Source organism: Pipistrellus hanaki, assembly GCF_964339955.1.
Source record: "Pipistrellus hanaki genome assembly, chromosome: 1".
Taxonomy (NCBI): Eukaryota; Metazoa; Chordata; class Mammalia; order Chiroptera; family Vespertilionidae; genus Pipistrellus; species Pipistrellus hanaki.
The window spans coordinates 165,644,386-165,662,281 of NC_140503.1; the positions used below are offsets into that span (position 1 = coordinate 165,644,386).

General features: G+C 48.4%; 1 protein-coding gene across 7 annotated transcripts in view; it reads right to left on the minus strand.

The window, feature by feature from the left end:
• The window catches only part of SEPTIN11 (septin 11), a 96,860-nt gene extending 80,759 nt beyond the window's left edge, over window positions 1-16,101 (minus strand). For 5 of the 7 annotated variants that reach the window (XM_084881936.1, XM_084881935.1, XM_084881933.1 and 2 more), the window contains exon 1: window positions 15,880-16,101. In XM_084881936.1, coding sequence (XP_084738062.1) covers window positions 15,880-15,906 — 27 coding nt within the window. In that variant the 5' untranslated portion in view covers window positions 15,907-16,101. The remainder of the gene's footprint in view (window positions 1-15,879) is intronic. The other 2 variants (XR_014794857.1, XM_084881934.1) reach the window with 1 other exon arrangement.
• Between the last annotated feature and the right edge of the window lie 1,795 nt (window positions 16,102-17,896).

Sequence of the window (17,896 nt, forward strand, 5' to 3'; positions counted from 1 at the left end):
AAATGGCCCAAGTCTTGAGTCACGGTAACATTAATATGTAGGGTGTCCACTAACTATTCACCATCTCCCCGAATCATGGAAAAACAAAAGCAACCTGAAGTAAGCTGCAATGTAGGTAAGATTTAAGCATCGCTCTTTCCTCTCTCCCAAGGCCGTGGTTGACAGAAGATGAAGGGACCACCACAGGCAGACTCTATCAGAGACTTGGCCATGGAAAAAAAAATAGCATCCCAGGCTGGCCACTTTTCAGAATGTTGCTGACATTTTTAATAGCGCTTCTTCCGAAGTATACTATCTTTTCCACCAATAGGACAGCTGAGCCAGGGCCTGGGAGCATTTCTGATGATACAAGATCCTTTCTCCATCACAAATTCATTCCCCTTCATACCTGAGATCCTAAGGACAGGGCTCCAGATTTAGACTAGATATATTCTGCACTCCATCACAGGGAAGAAAAATTATTACTAACTCCTAAATCCAACTTCAAAAGCACAGCAACAATTATGCTTTATGTTACAAAGGAAAAATGCACGTTAAATATCGCTGATGCAAGCATTATTTCCTTCAATGTATCCACATGACCAAAATATGCTTGCTACAAGAGTTTCTTTTATAAACAGAAATAGTGAAAACAAACATGCATTTTCTATAATAATCTCTGCCAGTAATAGGCATAAATCCTTAGCCCAAAGGATACCATTTCATAAATGACTTCTTTATACTGGTTAATTACAAAACAATTCTCTCCAACAAGGAAAACGTACAGTAGCGAACACAGACTTAGAAATCACATCTGTGCTCTAAAAGTGGTCTGAAAAACCTGCCGTTTTAAAAACTAGGTAGGAGTGACTTAGTGCTGCCAGTTTCAGCTCAGCACTGGGTGTGACCGAAAGCACTGGGCCATGCAATGTGCACTCAAATCCAGGACCGCTCTCTGGAAATAAGTGTTCCAAGGAGATTGGGCTCAAAATGGTCCTCAGCTTGCTTTCCACCTTTTAAAATTCCTAAGACTCTGTAGCACTGTTGGCATTCAATAAAGCTCAATGATAAACACTGAATACGGGTAATGTTTAAATGTTTAAATGATCCATGAACCAAAAGTTCAATATAAGCACAAGGCCTGGCACAGTGACTGGTCCACCTCTGGGCTCAAGCCTGGCTTTTCATTATGAGGATGATGGTGATGAACTTATTTCAAGCATACAGACAATCCCTCATCTCTATACCCATTACCTGTTGTCAAACCATAACTTTTACCATACATATACTGTACTTCAGTATATGTATGGTAATATACATATACTGAAGTATATGTATATATTTTTTTAATTCACAAATACACTAGAAGATCCCTGAGTACCTCTTCCTTCTGCCAGCTCACCAGCTTAGCCCTTAAATAAAAATAGGACTGTACCTGAGATTTACTTAAAAAATAACTTGGGGAGCAGAAGTACAGAGGGGAGACAGGAAGTTGGAGAGGAAGAGAAACAGATGACATAACTTTGGTTTGGGTGGAGATATAAAGAATAGTGTAGGGAATATAGTCAATAATATTGTAATAACTATGTATGGTATCAGATGGGTACTAGACGTGTTGGGGTGATCACTTCATAAATTATATAAATGCCTCATCACTATGTTTTACCTGAAACTAATATAATATTGTGTGTTAACTGTAATTGAAATATCAAATTAAAAAAAAGATTGGGCTGGATGACATCATTATACCATTCTCTCTACTCACATATGTTTAAAATTTTCCTTAATAAAACAGGCTTTTCCCCCCCTAAAATAATAGAGAGGAAGAGAGCGAGAGATCAGATTATCAATACTTCTAGATTATACTCCTAAAGCTTCACTAAAGCCATTTAAATTTAAATTAAACAAGGTAAAAAATTAATTCCTTCATTCCATCAGCCACATATCAAGTATTCAATAGCCACATATGGCCAGTGGCTACCATACTGGATGATGCAGTGGTAACACATTCCTGTGGACACAGAAAGTTCTGTTGGACAGTGCTATTCTGCAGGCCAGGGTAGTGTCTCCATCTGGTAAGCAGAGGATATACCTGACAGTCAAAAGACTTGGCCTTAACCTCATCACTTTCTATCTAGGGTAAGTTTGAATCCAGATCCATCAAGTAGGTGAAGGGGTTGGGTCAAGGCTCTAGTCAAACTATCGCAGGGTTATTTGAAGACCAACCTTTACCCACTGAAACCCAATCACAGGGGAAAATGTGTGAAACTGCACTTCAATGTGTGCAGTGAGCTTAGCGGTGAAGCCAACGTGCAAATTAGCAGCAACATTCCAAATGTACATTTAAAGGCAAAAAAAAAATCATGAGAAATGACTCCAGTTTTATTATATCTTCAAAAATGGAGAAATCACACATTTTAGCTTCCAATTTGTTAAGTCTTCTCCTCCCACTTCTTTTATTTTGAAATAGAAAAACACCTATCTACTTGTTTGTTTTTAACACAATTTTCTCATGGTTAGGATTAAAAAATTAAAATCAAATTGTTGATGGGAGATTATCCAAGAATAGCTGGAATGAACTATTTGGGCCAAAAAAGTCAAAGCACCAAAATCCAAAAACCCTGGAAGGCTGACTATGAAGACTGTGGTTCAAGCTTTCCTCTAAATCCAAGGCGAGTTTCTGTTTCCTTTGGTGTGCCGTTTTTATCCTGCCTTAAACCAAAGTAATAACTTGTTAAAGGTAGCCTAGGTCGGAAGAAAGAAAGTTGGGGTTATCTTTAAAGCACTCCCCAAATTACATTACAAAAAGGGAAGAGAAATAAAATGGGCCCTACTCTTCCTGACTTCTGAACCACGTTCCTGATGTTTACCTACTACTATCTTGAGAGACAGGGGAGAGCTGAAAACCGGTTTGGCTCAGTGGATAGAGCGTCGGCCTGCGGACTGCAAGGTCCCAGGTTCAATTCCGGTCAAGGGCATGTACCTTGGTTGTGGGCACAACCCCAGTGGGGGGAGTGCAGGAGGCAGCTGGTTGATGTTTCTCTCTCATCGATGTTTCTAATTCTCTATCCCTCTCCCTTCCTCTCTGTAAAAAATATATTGAGAGAGGGGGGTGGGGGTGGGGAGGGCTGGCTGATGGTTTGAAGACCCTCCCAATCATGAAGTTGAACATCATCTGAGCCTCAGACTTTTCTTCTCAATTCCATCGTCGGCTTCTCAGTAGGAGCTACGTCTTATGTGTTTCCAACAACGGGGGGTGCCAGGCTGGAAACACTGAAGATCCTAAAATACCTGCTTGGCCGACGGTGCGCCCTCAGGAACCAGGCTGCCAGTCGCTGAGACTCAGGTGGGAAGGACAAACACAACTTGCCAGCTCACTCCTGACTCAAAAGGTATTCCAAGATTTTGAACCTCAGTGAGAGGGAGGTCCATGTTCCCCCAAAACTGATTTTGGTTCTGGCTCGATTTGGTGGGAGAATGAGAAGGAATATGGTTTAGACATCTTCACTCAAGTATGGTGCTGGCTGGGGCTCAATGTTTGCTGACTAAATGAACGGGAAGTAGGAAAACCCACCTAGAAACAAAGCACAAGTTCTTCAAGAAAGAAGAGTGAGTAATATTAAGCAGTATCCCTAACCCCACAATGCGCCTGTGTAAATCTCTATTACATAACGTCCCTAAGAGTCCTCTTCACCTCAGCTTTGACCAGGTGATGGAATCCAATTGAGACTCGGATTTTCTCCCGCACAGCTTAAACATCTGCTTCGGAATAGCAGCCAGTGGCAGCAAATTAATTATTAGTCATGTCAATGGCTGAAACCATACCTTAATTTAATTTTCAGCCTTAAGGTCATACAATACTTTGGAATTCTGTTTTCTGAATGGGGCCGATTTGATTAGCAACAACTACCAGATTTCTTTAGAGGGCTCAGAAATAAATTTGTTCAACTGTGGACCATCCAACATTCCCCAGGGCAGAGCGATCACAAAGTTGGCTGAGGACTGAAATGGCTTTGCAAGCGAAGAGGTATGTAATAGATAAATAATTAAGGTGTTCCATCAGGCAGAGGTATAATCTTAGATTACCCACCCACACCAAAAAACTCAAACCAAATCTCAAAGAGTGAAGCAAACCTGACAGATTTGGGGAGATTTTAAAAACAAATCAGCTTGGTTCATACAATTTCTGAAATGGCTATTAGAAATCTTCTCTGGATTAGGTACATACAAAGTGAAGAGATGACTTAAACAATTTGCCTACAAACTCTCAAGCAGATACTTAATCTGGGTCCTTAAAATTGCTCAATATTATTAGTTAATGAATGTTGTTTCAAGAATCATGACCTCATTTTTTCCTAATCCATGCAGACAGTGTAAACCCAAACTTTCTTTTTTTTTTTCCAAAGCAGTTTGAAGCTTTGGCACAAGTTCATAGCTCATGTATCAAAAACGTATTCCCCTCCCCATATACTCTGTATCTAGTTTCTAAAATAGATAAAAAGTAATCGATTTGAAATGGGTAAGTTACAAAGTAGGCACTAGCCACTCAGAAACAAACACTTCCATCCTGACAAGAGGGTGAAGACTTCCATTGCAAGGAACTAGAAATGAACATTACAGAAAAGTTTAGGTGATATATCCAGCCTTTTCCTTTTCTGAGTCTAGTTTTTAACAACAGTTTGAGGTCTGCCCTCCAATAAACTGTAAAAATGTGATAAAAGGTTAGTTCATTCTGAGCATATTTTTTGTAATGTCCAGAGTAATAGGGTATGCTACAAAAGTAACGCTAATGAGCCCCAAACCAGGAAACAAGGAGTTTTCACCCAGGTTTCCCCCAAATGCAGGGGCCTGAGGCAAGGACACACATGCACGTAGCTATTTTGAGACATGATCCAGAGAAACAGGAGCGGGGATTAGGAACAGTTTAACAGGAAAGGACAGCCAGACAGCGTAGGGGAATACATACTAGTAAGGATGTATAATCACCCCTGCTGACGGGGGCCCAGGTGGGACCCCCCCAGGTTGTGCCTCAGAATTGTCCGACTTCGTGACAAGAGAGAGGACTCTATTCACCAGCTTCCATCCGCATCAGCCTACATTTGGCCCATGGGATGGTAATTCCCTTAGGCCCAACCGTGGTCGGCAAACTGTAGCTCGCAAGCCACGTAGGGCTCTTTGGCCCCTTGAGTGTGGCTCTTCCACAAAATACCACGGCCTGGGCGAGTCTTTTTTTTTTTTTTTAATATATTTTATTGATTTTTTTACAGAGAGGAAGAGAGAGGGATAGAGAGTTAGAAACATCGATGAGAGAGAATCATCGATCAGCTGCCACTTGCACACCCCCAATTGGGGATGTGCCCGCAATCAAGATACAGTGGTACCTCACATAAAGAACGCCTCGCACAGCGAACGCTGCACACAATGAACTTCATTTCATGATTCATACAACGAACTTCGTTTCACACAACGAAGTCGCCCGAGCTTCCACGACTGCTTGTGCCTTCGTGGACCCAGGAAGAAGCAGTAGTTGATGACACAGAAGTGGTGAAGGACATCATCACAGTGGCCCAAAGGTTGGAATTAGAGGTAGAGGAAGAGGATGTAGAGGAGCTTATTGAGGAACACGAAGAAGAGCTGACAACTGAAGAGCTCCAAGCACTTCTGGTCCAGCAACAGGACAATGCTCAAAGGGAAGCGTCATCTGATAACGAGGAGCAACAATCAAACAATCAACCAATCCCAACTGCTGACATCAAGAACATCCTGGTCAAATGGAAAGCAGTTCAGGAGTTTACCAATGCCCACTATCCGGATTCAGCTGAAGCAAACAGGATCAGCGATCTTTACTCCGATACTCTTGTCCATTATTTCCGGCAGATGTTGGAGAAAAGAGAAAAACAAACGACTTTGGACAGGTTTTTCATGAAACCATCGGCCAAAAAGCAGAAAATGGATGAAGATGTGCAAGATTCGGTAGACTCTACTTAGTCTGTCTTAAAATTAAAAAAATGTGTGTTTTTTTTTAAAAAATTGTTTTTAGATGTATCTAAATAAAAATAATAACAAAAAAATTATCTTTTTTTATGTCATCTTAGCATATTTTATGCTACAGAACGAATTATTTTTTTTTAACATGTATTGTTATGGGAAAACGCGTTTTACATAACGAACTTTTCGCATAACAAACTTGCTCCTGGAACAAATTAAGTTCGTTGTGTGAGGCACCACTGTACATGCCCTTGACCGGAATTGAACCTGGGACCCTTCAGTCTGCAGGCCGACGCTCTATCCACTGAGCCAAACTGGTTTCGGCTGGGCGAGTCTATTTTGAAGAAGTGGCGTTAGAAGTTTAAGTTTAAAAAAATGTGGCTCTCAAAAGACATGTCAATCGTTGTACTATTGATATCTGGCTCTGTGGACTCATGAGTTTGCCAACCACTGCCTTAGACATTCAGATGTGTACACAGGTCAGAGGAGCTAAGCAGAGAAGCCTGGGGCACAACGCTGTTGATCGTAGATACCTGCCTAAAATTCCCACAGCAACAGCGGGAATAAGAAAGTAGGCTGAGAGGATGCGGGCTGCACAAGTCCCACCCAATCGATCCACAGGATCTCTTCTCACCCCTCCAGACAAGTGTTCGTTACTGGGGGGGCACCACCCCGTCCCTTCCCGGAAGTCCTTTTCCATCCTCCAGTCCAGCAACACAGGCTGAGAACATAGGAATGTGCTCAAGGCTAGCAGGATACATTGTTTATGATAATGAGATATTTTAACAACTATATTTGGTAATTCCTCCTCACTTGAAAAAAAAAAGTAACTTAAAGGAAGTGGGAGGAGCACCAGAATACTGTAATGAGTGACACATAAGTGTTGGAGGCCTGGAGAGAAAGAGCAGGTTTGAGCCGAGCCTCAAAGGTCAGATGTGACTGAAAAAAAGGCAGGACTGCACATTTCCGGTGCGGGAGAGAAGGGGCAGATGCTCCTGCTGAGCCCGGTCTTCAGTTAAAAGCCCTCACTGCCCTGGCTGCTGTGGTTCAGTTGGCTGAGCCTTGTTCCGTGCACCCAAAGGTCACTGGCCCGGTTCCCTTTCCCAGTCAGGGCACATGCCCTTTCGGGCTTTGCTCACAAGTACGCGTCATGCGGGAGCCACCCAATGGATGTTTCTCTCTCTCTTTCTCCCTTCCCCTCTCGGATATCAATATGAATGTATTTTTTTAAAAGCCCTTATTATTTCAGTATTTGTGTGCCTTTCACGGAGGGCGAATATTTCCTGCATCATTGTAAGTGTGTTGTATTTAATCCCATGAGCCTCTGAGGGAGGTCCTGTTATACTGTGACAGTTTCACAGATGGGGAATGTGGGGTACACAAGGTAAGTCACTTGCCTGAAGCCCCAAAGGTGGGTCGAAGGCAGAGAGATTCCCCAGAACACCAGCAGTTTGGCTCCAAAGCCCACAATCTTAACCAAAACGTTACATACTACAGGTTTTCAGTAGAGAGAAAACAAAGCAAGAAAAGCAGGGTGCCAGCTGATGCGTCGGCCTTGAGGAGCTGAGAGAGGACTGGTTCAGAGGCATCCCCAGGGAAATGCTTCTGCTCTGTCACGCAGCTACAAGTCCTAGTGGCCTCAAAACCATTTCCAGGAGCGCAGTCCCAGGGCTGGGGCCACAGCGCGTGGACCAGCAGGTCTTTCTGAAGGTCACCACCCCTCCCTGACCTGGGGACGATACTCCTGGACACTCGCCGTTATTGAACAACAGGGATAATCGTGCTCTTTGCCTTCAATTCATTTAGGCTCCTAACACACACACACATTCTCTCTCCCATCACTGGACCCCGCCTCCTTCCCTTTGTGCAGTTCCTTAATCTTCACTTCCCTTATTGCAGGGGTCCTCAAACTTTTTAAAGTGGGGGCCAGATCACGGTCCCTCAGAGAGCTGGAGGGCCGGACTATATGAACTACTAATTCCTACTGTAACACCTTGGCTGCACACACTGCCCAAAAAACCTGGCGGGAGGGATCAGACTCCTCTGTGGGCCGCATGTGGCCCGCGGGCCGTAGTTTGAAGACCCCTGGTTTAAGGGCTCCATCTGCCACTTCGGCCATGAAAGTGAACCAACCTGCCTGACCCTTTGCCATCTGCCCTCTACTGTACTGACCCCTGGAGAATTACTACTATGCAGATTTTCAGTGTCTTCCTTCAACCAATTCCAAGAACCTGAGATATCCCAGGTTGAAAGACAGGGGTGGGTGGAATGTAAAACGTGGAAAGAGCTGTGTGGTGACGACGCACGTGCCTGGGAGAATGCTGCCTGGCGCGGGCTCTTCCCACAGCCCAGCCTCACTCCTGTCCACTCTCCGGACACCGACGTCCCCGCGACGCTGGGTTTCCTTAAGAGGCTCTGCCTGGCCCCCAGGGCTGCGCGCATGCTGCTGTTCCCTTGGCTCAGAACACTTTTCCACCCCGTTTTCCTCGCTAAGTTCTGCTGCTTACTCATCCTTCAGAGAAATGCGATGGCAGCGTCTCCAATACTTAACATCATAACCTCAGCACTGCACAGAGAAAAGTACACAAGAAATATCGGATAAAGCAGATGGGTTAGGAAGCCAAGAATAATTATTGATGTGTTTGGCTACTGAAGGCTGTTTTGTTCTGCAATTTCTAACCTGCCTGTATCATTGGGATTATACTTCGACAAGAAGAAAATTTAATAAGAAAATCACAAGTTCTTCCTTAAGTAATGTTACTTAATCACCAAAAACAAGCAGATACAGTTTAGGTTATATATATTTTTAACCACAATTTTTTTTTCAAATGCAAAACAAATAAAACTGCAGGAACAAAGCCTTCATTCAGGTACCAGAGGCTGTTCTTTTCGGAGCAGGAAGCCTCGGCCTCAGCCTGTCCCCTCCATCACACAGCACCCTCTGTTCCACGGGCCAGGGTTCAGCGGGCGGAGAGAATGCATCCTTCGGCCTGAGCAAGGCCCTCACCCTCATGGGCACAGATTCCGAATAAAGGTGCTCTAACGCCTTGGTGCTGGTCCTGTCAGGGAGCAGACTCCCGATTTCCACCACAGGCCAGGTCTGGGGTGATGCGCACTTGACTTTAGATAACCCAGCAAATTCTTTTTGGAAGTCGGTCTGTATCACCTCAGCCCAAGTACTGTTTTTACGTACAACAGCGGCTGCATTGATGGGCTGCCAGCAGGCCTGAATGGGTCAGGAGAGGCATTGTTTGGTTGGAAGGGAGCTTTCTGTCCATCTTGATTTTTTAAAAGGGCGGGGGTATCAATTGTATTGTAAAGTAGGTCTCCTTGGGGAAAAGAATAGAAGCTGTATACATGGGTCTTTGTTTTAAAAAAAAAAAAAATGATTTAGTTTCACTTGTCCCAATGGATACGGGCTACAAGAAACAGATCTCCATAAATAATAAAAATCCAAGAGCAGAATTGGAGAACATCATGCTGAGTGAAATAAGCCAGTCAATGAAAGAGAAACACCACATGACCTCACTCATTTATGGATAATAAAGAACATTATAAACTGATGAACCAAAAGATATAGAGACAGTAAAGCAACAAGCAGACTGTCAAATTACAGTGGGGAGGGTAGGGAGATCTGGGGGAGATAAGAGATCAACCGAAGGACTTGTATACATGCATATAAGTACAACCAATGGACACAAAACTCTGGGGAGGGGGGGCATGTATAGAGGGTGGTGGTAAGATATGTACACAGATAATAATTTAATAAATAGATAGATAGATAGATAGATAGATAGATAGATAAATATCCAAGAGCATCCCCTACCCAACACTCCACACCCCTGCCTCAGTCCTAACCACGCTGGAGGTCTTACAAAGAGAAAGCCAGGCACAGAAAACTAATTGCAGCCTGCTCCACAGGGAGTGTAAACCCTGAGCTCATTATCTGCGGTGGCATCACCATCGGGCATAAGCACTGGGTCTTTTGGCAATCAATCAAAGCAGGCCATCCGAATCATTCACTCCTTTGTCTGGACAGACACAGGGTGGCCTCTTGGAAAGCACTGAGCATCTGTTTCCTTCGTTATACGAGTGCCCAAACAGTCAGACACGATCCACACAGGCACACAGTAGCAGTATATTTGAAATGAGTTGTGCTTGCTGGTGCAAGCCTCAAAAGCTAATAAAAATACACTGTCCATTGAAGAGCTTTTATATCAGGCTGGTGGAATAGGTGTAATTTTTATCTTAATCAGTTCCAAGAGTCTTTTTCATTGTGATGTAGACATATCATTTTTTCAAAAAATATTTTTTATTGCTTTCAGAGAGGACAGGCGAGGCAGAGGGAGACAGAACACCTATGATAAAAGAGAATCATTGATTGGCTGCCTCCTGCATGCCCCCAATTGGGGATAAAGCCCACAGTTCACATATATTTTTAAAAGGATATTTTAGCCCAGCCAGCATGGCTCAGTATCAACCTATGAACCAGTGTGGGGTGTGCAGAAGGCAGCCGGCCAATGATTCTCTCTCATTGATGTTTCTCTCTCTCTCTCTCTCCCACTCCCTTCCTCTCTGAAATCAATTTAAAAAAATTTTTAAAATATACTTTAAAAGATAAAAAAATAATTTACAACTGTCAAAAGATTTTTTTTTAAATATATTTTTATTGATTTTTTTACAGAGAGGAAGGGAGAGAGATAGAGAGCTAGAAATGTCGATGAGAGAGAAAGACCGACCAGCTCCCTCTTGCACACCCTCTACTGGGGATGTGCCCGCAACCAATGTACATGCCCCTGACCGGAATCGAACCCGGGACCTTTCAGTCCGCAGACCGACGCTCTACCACTGAGCCAAACCGGTTTTGGCTGTCAAAAGATTTTAAAAGGAGAGATCACTGCACCTCAAACACTTCTTGGATTCCTTAATAATTGCTTAGAAAGCCTCAATGTGTATAATTTATATCACTGATTAAAGAGTTTTAATTTTTAAAAACCTCACCCTGCATGGCAGCCCCCCCTTCATCATTTGGATGGCCATTCCCTGGACTTTTTTCAGCTCCATTAATCTTTCTCCATGTGGGCCACATCCTCAAGTCTAGAAATGGCACTTTTCCAACACGGGAAAATAGCATTTCATTGTCAGTCCCCCTATTCCCCCTGCTGCAGACGGACCACATCTTCAGGGACCGTATGCAACGACCCTCAGACCTACGAGGTCCTTTACCTCCATCACCGTCCACTCAGTCAAGCAGGTCCCTTCTCCCTAAACGGCTTACATGCGCCACTGCAGTCTGTCACTTTAACGCACAGGCCACTGAATCTCTCAGAAAATAACAGCTCGCGGGGAAGAAGGGAATTTCTCTAGTCCACTGATAAATAGTCTTAAATGAGCGAACGAATGAACTCGGTTTTCCATTTCTTCTTGCTCAACAGAAAAAGAAACATGTTTCTTAAAGGGTTTCATAGGGGAACGTCCACCCCTGGAAAAGTTTAAACACATACCTTCTGCTAGGAATAAATATTTCCGCACTGGGGAGGAGGCGGAGCCAAATGAGCTCTAAAGCGCCTATCAACTCCTGGGCTCCGGAACTGGGCGGGCTCCACGCCTTAAGAGAGAGCGGCCAGCCGCACAAAGTCTGAGTCCCAGGTAGAGCCAATTACCACGCTCTGTTTAAAATTAAAATAAAAGCTGCCCTGGGACTTGGATGCAAAAATACTAACTCATCCAAAATGTGGACACGTTCCCGGGAGAGAAACGCTCTTGCTAACCATCAGTTACACTCTGGAAACCACAGATGTGCTTCAGGGTCTTCTCACAGCCAAGCCCAAAACCACCCGTGGGAAATGGAGAAACTAAGGGGTAAGATCAAGACGCAAATATAGCCGAAACCGGTTTGGCTCAGTAGCTAGAGCATCGGCCCGGCTGACTGAAAGGTCCCAGGTTCGATTCCGGTCAAGGGCATGTACCTTGGTTGTGGGCACATCCCCAGTGAGGGGTGTGCAGGAGGCAGCTGATCGATATCTCTCTCTCTCATTGATGTTTCTAACTCTCTATCCCTCTACCTTCCTCTCTGTTAAAAAAAAAAAAAAAAAAAAAAAAAAAAAAAAAAAAAAAGATGCAAATAAAGAGTGTCACACTAAACTGGAGTTTTTGTTTTCTTAGCCAACAACAAATCCACTTAAAAAACATCTGAATTTAGCCTTGAGGTTTAAATAGTTACAACTAGATATAAAGTAACTCCTCCCCCTTATCTGGTGAGATTATGCCTGAAACCACAAATAGTACACACATACCTGTGATAAAGTTTAATTTCTAAATTAGGCATAGTAAGAGAGTAACAATAATAATAACAAAGTAGAACAATTATAATAGTATACTGTAATAAAAGTTATGTAAGATGATCTCTCCGCATGAATTTCTTTTTCCTTCTTCACAATTTCATGGGTAGAAGATCTGTTCTTGCAGGAGATCTTAGCAACCTCAGCATAAGATTGTTTTTCTTTTCTATACTGAAAACTTTCATCCTTTCACTTAAAGCAGGGGTGGGGATGTCCAGCCCACCCGCCTGATAAGGCCTGAGAAATCATTTGGCCTGGCCCTGGCAAGGCGTTAGGGGTGAGTTAATGAAACGTTTGACCAAACAGAGCAGGCTAATTTTTAGCTGACAATTTTGTATGGCCTTCGAATGATGTTATAAAAATCCAAATGGCCCTTGGCAGTAAAAAGGGTCCCATCCCTGACTTGGAATCACTTCTCTGATTTAAAGGAATCACTTTCCGACTTCTCTTTGCATATCTGAATGCTTAGGGGCCATTATTGGGTAAAATAAGGGTTCCTTAAACAGAAGCACTGTGGTACCACAGCCTGATAACTCAGATTGCTACTAAGTGACTAAGGGGAGGGAGCATACGGTATACAGCATGGATAAACGGGACAAAGGAGGACAAAGGGATGATTCACATCCCTGGGCGGGACTGAGCAAATGGCCCATCATCGAGCTATTCAGAAGGGCGGGCCAATTTGAAACTTATGAATTGCTTGTTTCTGGAATTTTCCACTTAATATTTTTGGACCAAGGTTGAAACTTCTAAAAATGAAACTGTAGATAAGGGGGGGGGGGGGGGGACTGTAATCCCTTTAAGATAAATTATTACATTTGTCATATAAGGATTTTTGCTCAATAAAAGACCATATTACCAGAGATATCACACTAACATGTTCAAATTCAAGAATGTCTAAAATTGAAGGCAAATTATTCTGAATGAACTTTCCTTCGATCTGGATGAGGGAGGCAATTTTCAGGGAACGGATATATGCTCATGTTTTCCTAACAACTTTTGGTGGAAGAACAAATTCTAAAGAAATAACTGGAGAAACTCCATTCACATACAGATCCCTTCCCGAGGGACTATGTTCTCTCCACACTCTTTCTTTTGTTCTCATCACCACAGAATAGATAAGGCACCAGAAGGTATAGAGAATTCTAACAAGGATGCAATGCAGACGTCTTGGAGTTGTGTTTGGAGAATCTACATGTACTCAGGCTGTTTAGAAGACAAAAGGCAGACACTACACTTCAGACATTTACAGGGTGAACAACAACGTGAAGCAGTTCAACGTTTCTTCGGAAATACACGGAAAGACTTCAACTCTGTAGTCAATTCCTGATCACCCATTTACCACAGCTCAGGCAAAGAGAGACATCTTGTTTTTAAACGTAATGTAATTTAATTCCAGGGACAAAAGAGAATGTGCAGGGAAAGCAGTTCCCTCCTCTGTGCACACACACACACACACACACACACACTTGTAAAAATCTCTTATTATTTGCATGAGCGAGGCCCTTCCACAAGAATTCTGTGGGATTAAGCTCACATCTGGTTGACAGACCTGGTGTTGGATCTGATTATGGTCACACAACTAAATCTTAAATCCACATACTGTTCCTATTGAACTGGCATGTATGAACTAACTAATTTATAGACAATGTGCAGCAAATTATTTCTTCCACCTCCCCATGCCTCAAGAATGCACCAGCCATAAGGTATTCAGAAAAAGACACCCCCCCCACACACACACACACACACAGACACAATATTGCATTCCCAGATGCTCTCCAATTATCTAGAGTAGATAGTGTTATTTTAGTTATTGGGATCTGAAGTAGCGTGGGGGAGGAAGTAATTTCACCAGACAAACTTGACCTCTCTAGACCAGTTTTCTCACCAGAAAAGAAAAAAATAAAAATAAAAGATTAGCCCAGAGACTACACATCCCCTCAGTAACAGCAATCTCTGACCACCAATTATCAAGAGTACAATTTGCGTGCAAGAAATCTGGATCCTTAAGAGTCTGCCATTAACTATTGAGAGTTTTAAATGCCTGAAAGACCCATAGGTACACTTCAAATATGACCACTGCACATTTTCTGACCACGGAAAAGGTCTGAGAATATCTCGGCAGCGGAATCACCACACTGAGTTGGAACACGCAGAGGAATCCCCCGAATTTCCCGGGGTGGGGTGGGGATGGGGGTGCGGGGGTGAGGGCGGGGGAGTATGCATATCTGAGCAGGAGTTAGGACAATGAGCCCGGGGTTTGGGGGCACAGCCTGATTGTCTCTGAGTTTCTGGTGCCTCCTAAGGACTTTTGTCTATGTCTATGAAATCTCTCGAGCGACCACCTGCAGCTCCACACTAACGGGCAGGAGAAGAAAAGGAGATGGGAAGAAAGAGAGGGGGCAGAGCCGGACAAACCTCGAGGGAAGAAGGTCCCCCAAAGTCGGAGGGGTGAAAGTGGACTTTGAGCACCGACAAAGCAATGGGGGTGGGAGGGAGGGAGGGGAAGGGAGAAGGAGAGAGAGAGAGAACTCCGCCTGGCCCACCCCACTCGGCTCCTTTCACTAAAAAGGAAGGACGGCCGCCGCCCCTTCTGCCTTCCACCCGGGATGCGGAGCGCCGGCCGAGGCCGCGCCATCCACGCCCAGCCGGGCCGGGAGCCGCGCACCCCGCGACCCGGGGCCGGAGCATCATCCTCCTCCTCCTCCTCCTCCTCCTCCTCCTCCTCCTCCTCCTCCTCCTCCTCCTCCCCCCGCCCCCGCGCCGCGCCGAGGGGTAGCCGGCTCCCCGGGCACCCGCACCGCCCGCCCTTCCTCTTCCTCGCGCCCCCGCCTCCGGGACTCGCCGCCCCCAGCCTCCCACCCGCAGCGCATTCTAACCCTCCACCCCCCCTTCCCCCCCCACCAGGGCGCCTCCGGAAACTTTGTGTGTGAACGCGGGGCTTCTGAGCACATCCTGGGCAGGGCCCGGGCACCCGGGCGTGTGTGCCTGAGGGTACCCGGGACCTCACAAAGCACTGGGGAACCCACCCCGGAATCCCACACCGCTTTCTTTTGGGCCCGCTTCTTACTACACCGAGGGACCCCGGGGCTGGGCGGGGCTCAGTGCCCACGCCGCCGCCTCTCCGCGCGGGGGACACGGGAGGAGACCCCGGCGCCCGGAGCCTCTCCCCGCTGTCACGGGGGGAAAGGCGAGCGCGGAGAGGGAGGGAGGGAGGCAGCCGAGACCCACCGCGGCTCAAAGGATCCTCTCCTAAAGGGAGCATTGGGGAGAGGTCTCTTTCCTCCCACAACCCCGGGAATCTGGGCGCACCGAGGCGACACACTGTTGCATCACGCCACAGCCGAGCCTGGGGGGCTCCGAGCCCGAGCCCCAGACGCGCGCCCAAATCCATGCATGCACATGCACACACACACACACACACACACACACACACACACACGGCCACCGCAGCCGGCCTCCGAGCCCCCGCAACGGGTTCCCCTAGGCGCGCCGGCCCCCGCCCCAAAGCAGGGACCCCCCGTGCCGGAGGAGTAACGGGCCGGGGGGACGAGGCGCCCCCTGCACTCACAGACGGTCTCCCCACGGCCACGGCCATCGCGGCTGCGCCCCGGCTCCGGCTCCGGCTGCGCCCGGCTGCTCCCCGCCAACACCGGCTGCTGCTCGGCTCCCGCTCGCCGCCCCCGCGCCTCCCTCGCGGCTGCGCTCCGCTCGCTCCCGGCTCCCGGCTCCCGGCTCCCGGCTCCGCGCGCGCCCAGCGGCGTCTGCTCGCAGCTCGCCGCCGCCCTCTGGCTTTATCCGAGCAACATGGCCCCTCGCCTGGAAGGCACCATCTGCCTCCCCAGCAAGGGGGGGGACGCCTTCCACGCGGGGGCCGGGCGACGCGAAGGAGGGTGGTGGGCGGGCCCCCGGACTCAGGCCGCCAAGGCTGGCCCTCCGGGGATGTAACCGGGGGGAGGGGGGCCCGAAGCGACCCTCGCCTGGGACACCGAGCCCCCCCACCCCCCAGCCGGTGGGTTGGCCGCCACCACCCGCTCCACCACGTGCTGGAGCCCGAGGGGAGCCGGGGCGCGGAGAGCCGGGCCCGGGTGCCGCCGAGCGCGCGGCGGAGCGGACCCTGGGCCGCGGGGAGAGGGGCAGGGACGCGGGACGGGAGGGTCCGCGGGAACGGAAAGCTAGGCCGGGGCCAGCACGCGCCGCCCCCCGGAGGAGCTGGCTCGGAAGGGGTGCGGGCCGCCGGGGAGACACGTGGGCGGCCCCCCAGCAGGGCAGCGTTGCGCCTACGGAGATGCGTTCCGCAGGGAGAGAGAGGCCACAAAGCGGGGCGCTGGAAGCGGGGTGCTGTGGCGGAGGCCTGCGGCCGGGCCGGGGACCTCGGGGAGAGGACGAGGCCGCCGCAGTGGCTGGTGTGCACGGCGCTCCGCCGCCGCCGGCTGGAGAGGAACCAGAGGACTTCCCGCTGGAGAATCCGTGCAGCTGTGCACGGCCCGGAGCGCAGGGCCGAGCTCCCCTTTGTCTCTCGCCCCCCCCCCCCCCCCCCCGGTGTAACGGAGCCCGCGGGCCGCACGTGGGGGCTTAGCCGACCTTGTGTGATCGCTGGATGCGGACCCGGCGACGCGGAGGCGCGCGCGGGGGGGGGCGGCGGCGGCGGCGGCCGGCGGGTGACCCGAGTCTGCGCGGCCCCGGGCGCGTGGGACCGGGGAGCTCCCCCGCCGCCGTAGGGGAGGGTTTTTCCAGCAAACGTTGGGGTACGTGACCGTGTGCCGGGCGACACTCAGCGTCCTAGTGCCTGCCCGGCGGCGCGGCGCCCACCGGGGCCACGGCCCGTCCGCGGGGTGTGACCGAGGAGCCGCGGCTTCCCCGCAGAGAGGGGGCCGGGACCACAAGGTGATGGAGGGCGGCGACCGGTCGGGGAGGGAGCCGGCTGCATAGAAGAGCGGGGGCTGTGCGGAGGCGGGAGGGACTAGGGTCAGCCCGCTGGACTGCGCCCGCAGGGAAGTCCACGGCCTATGGGATTAGGTCAAAGCAAACCGCCTCTTTAGGCTTGGTGCCTCCGAGTCTGACCTGAGACTTGCAGGAACTATGTTTCGTGGGGGCCTTGCGTCTGCCCCTCCTGCCATTTCGGGGGTGGGAGGGGAGGCTGGATTCGAACGCGCCGGGCAGGGGGTCCAGCTGTTGGGGGGACTGGAGCTGGGTTGCCCCCTGAGGGATCGAAGGGCTGCAGGCCGCCCAAGCTGGATCCCACCAACAGGACGCAGGGGGAACCCTCAGGGATGAGAGTCTGACCGTGAACGAAGGGCGAGAGGCTCCGAAAGGGGACCGCTAAGTCTGTGGGCGGGCTCAGACCTGCAGACGCGAACCTCTTCCGTGTTGGCCGATGTCTGCCCCCTCGTCTTCAAACCTTTGCAGGCATGGGCCACCATTTCATGTGAAGCATACAGTAAATGCTCAGTGGGTGTGGAATGACGATGACCACGCGGATGGCGGCAATGCGAAGGGAGGAGGAAGAAGAGGGCCTCCCTCTGCTGCTCTCTGTATGTGGGCGTTTTGTTCCTTCTCTCGTAGACAGCCTCACTGCCCGTGGACCT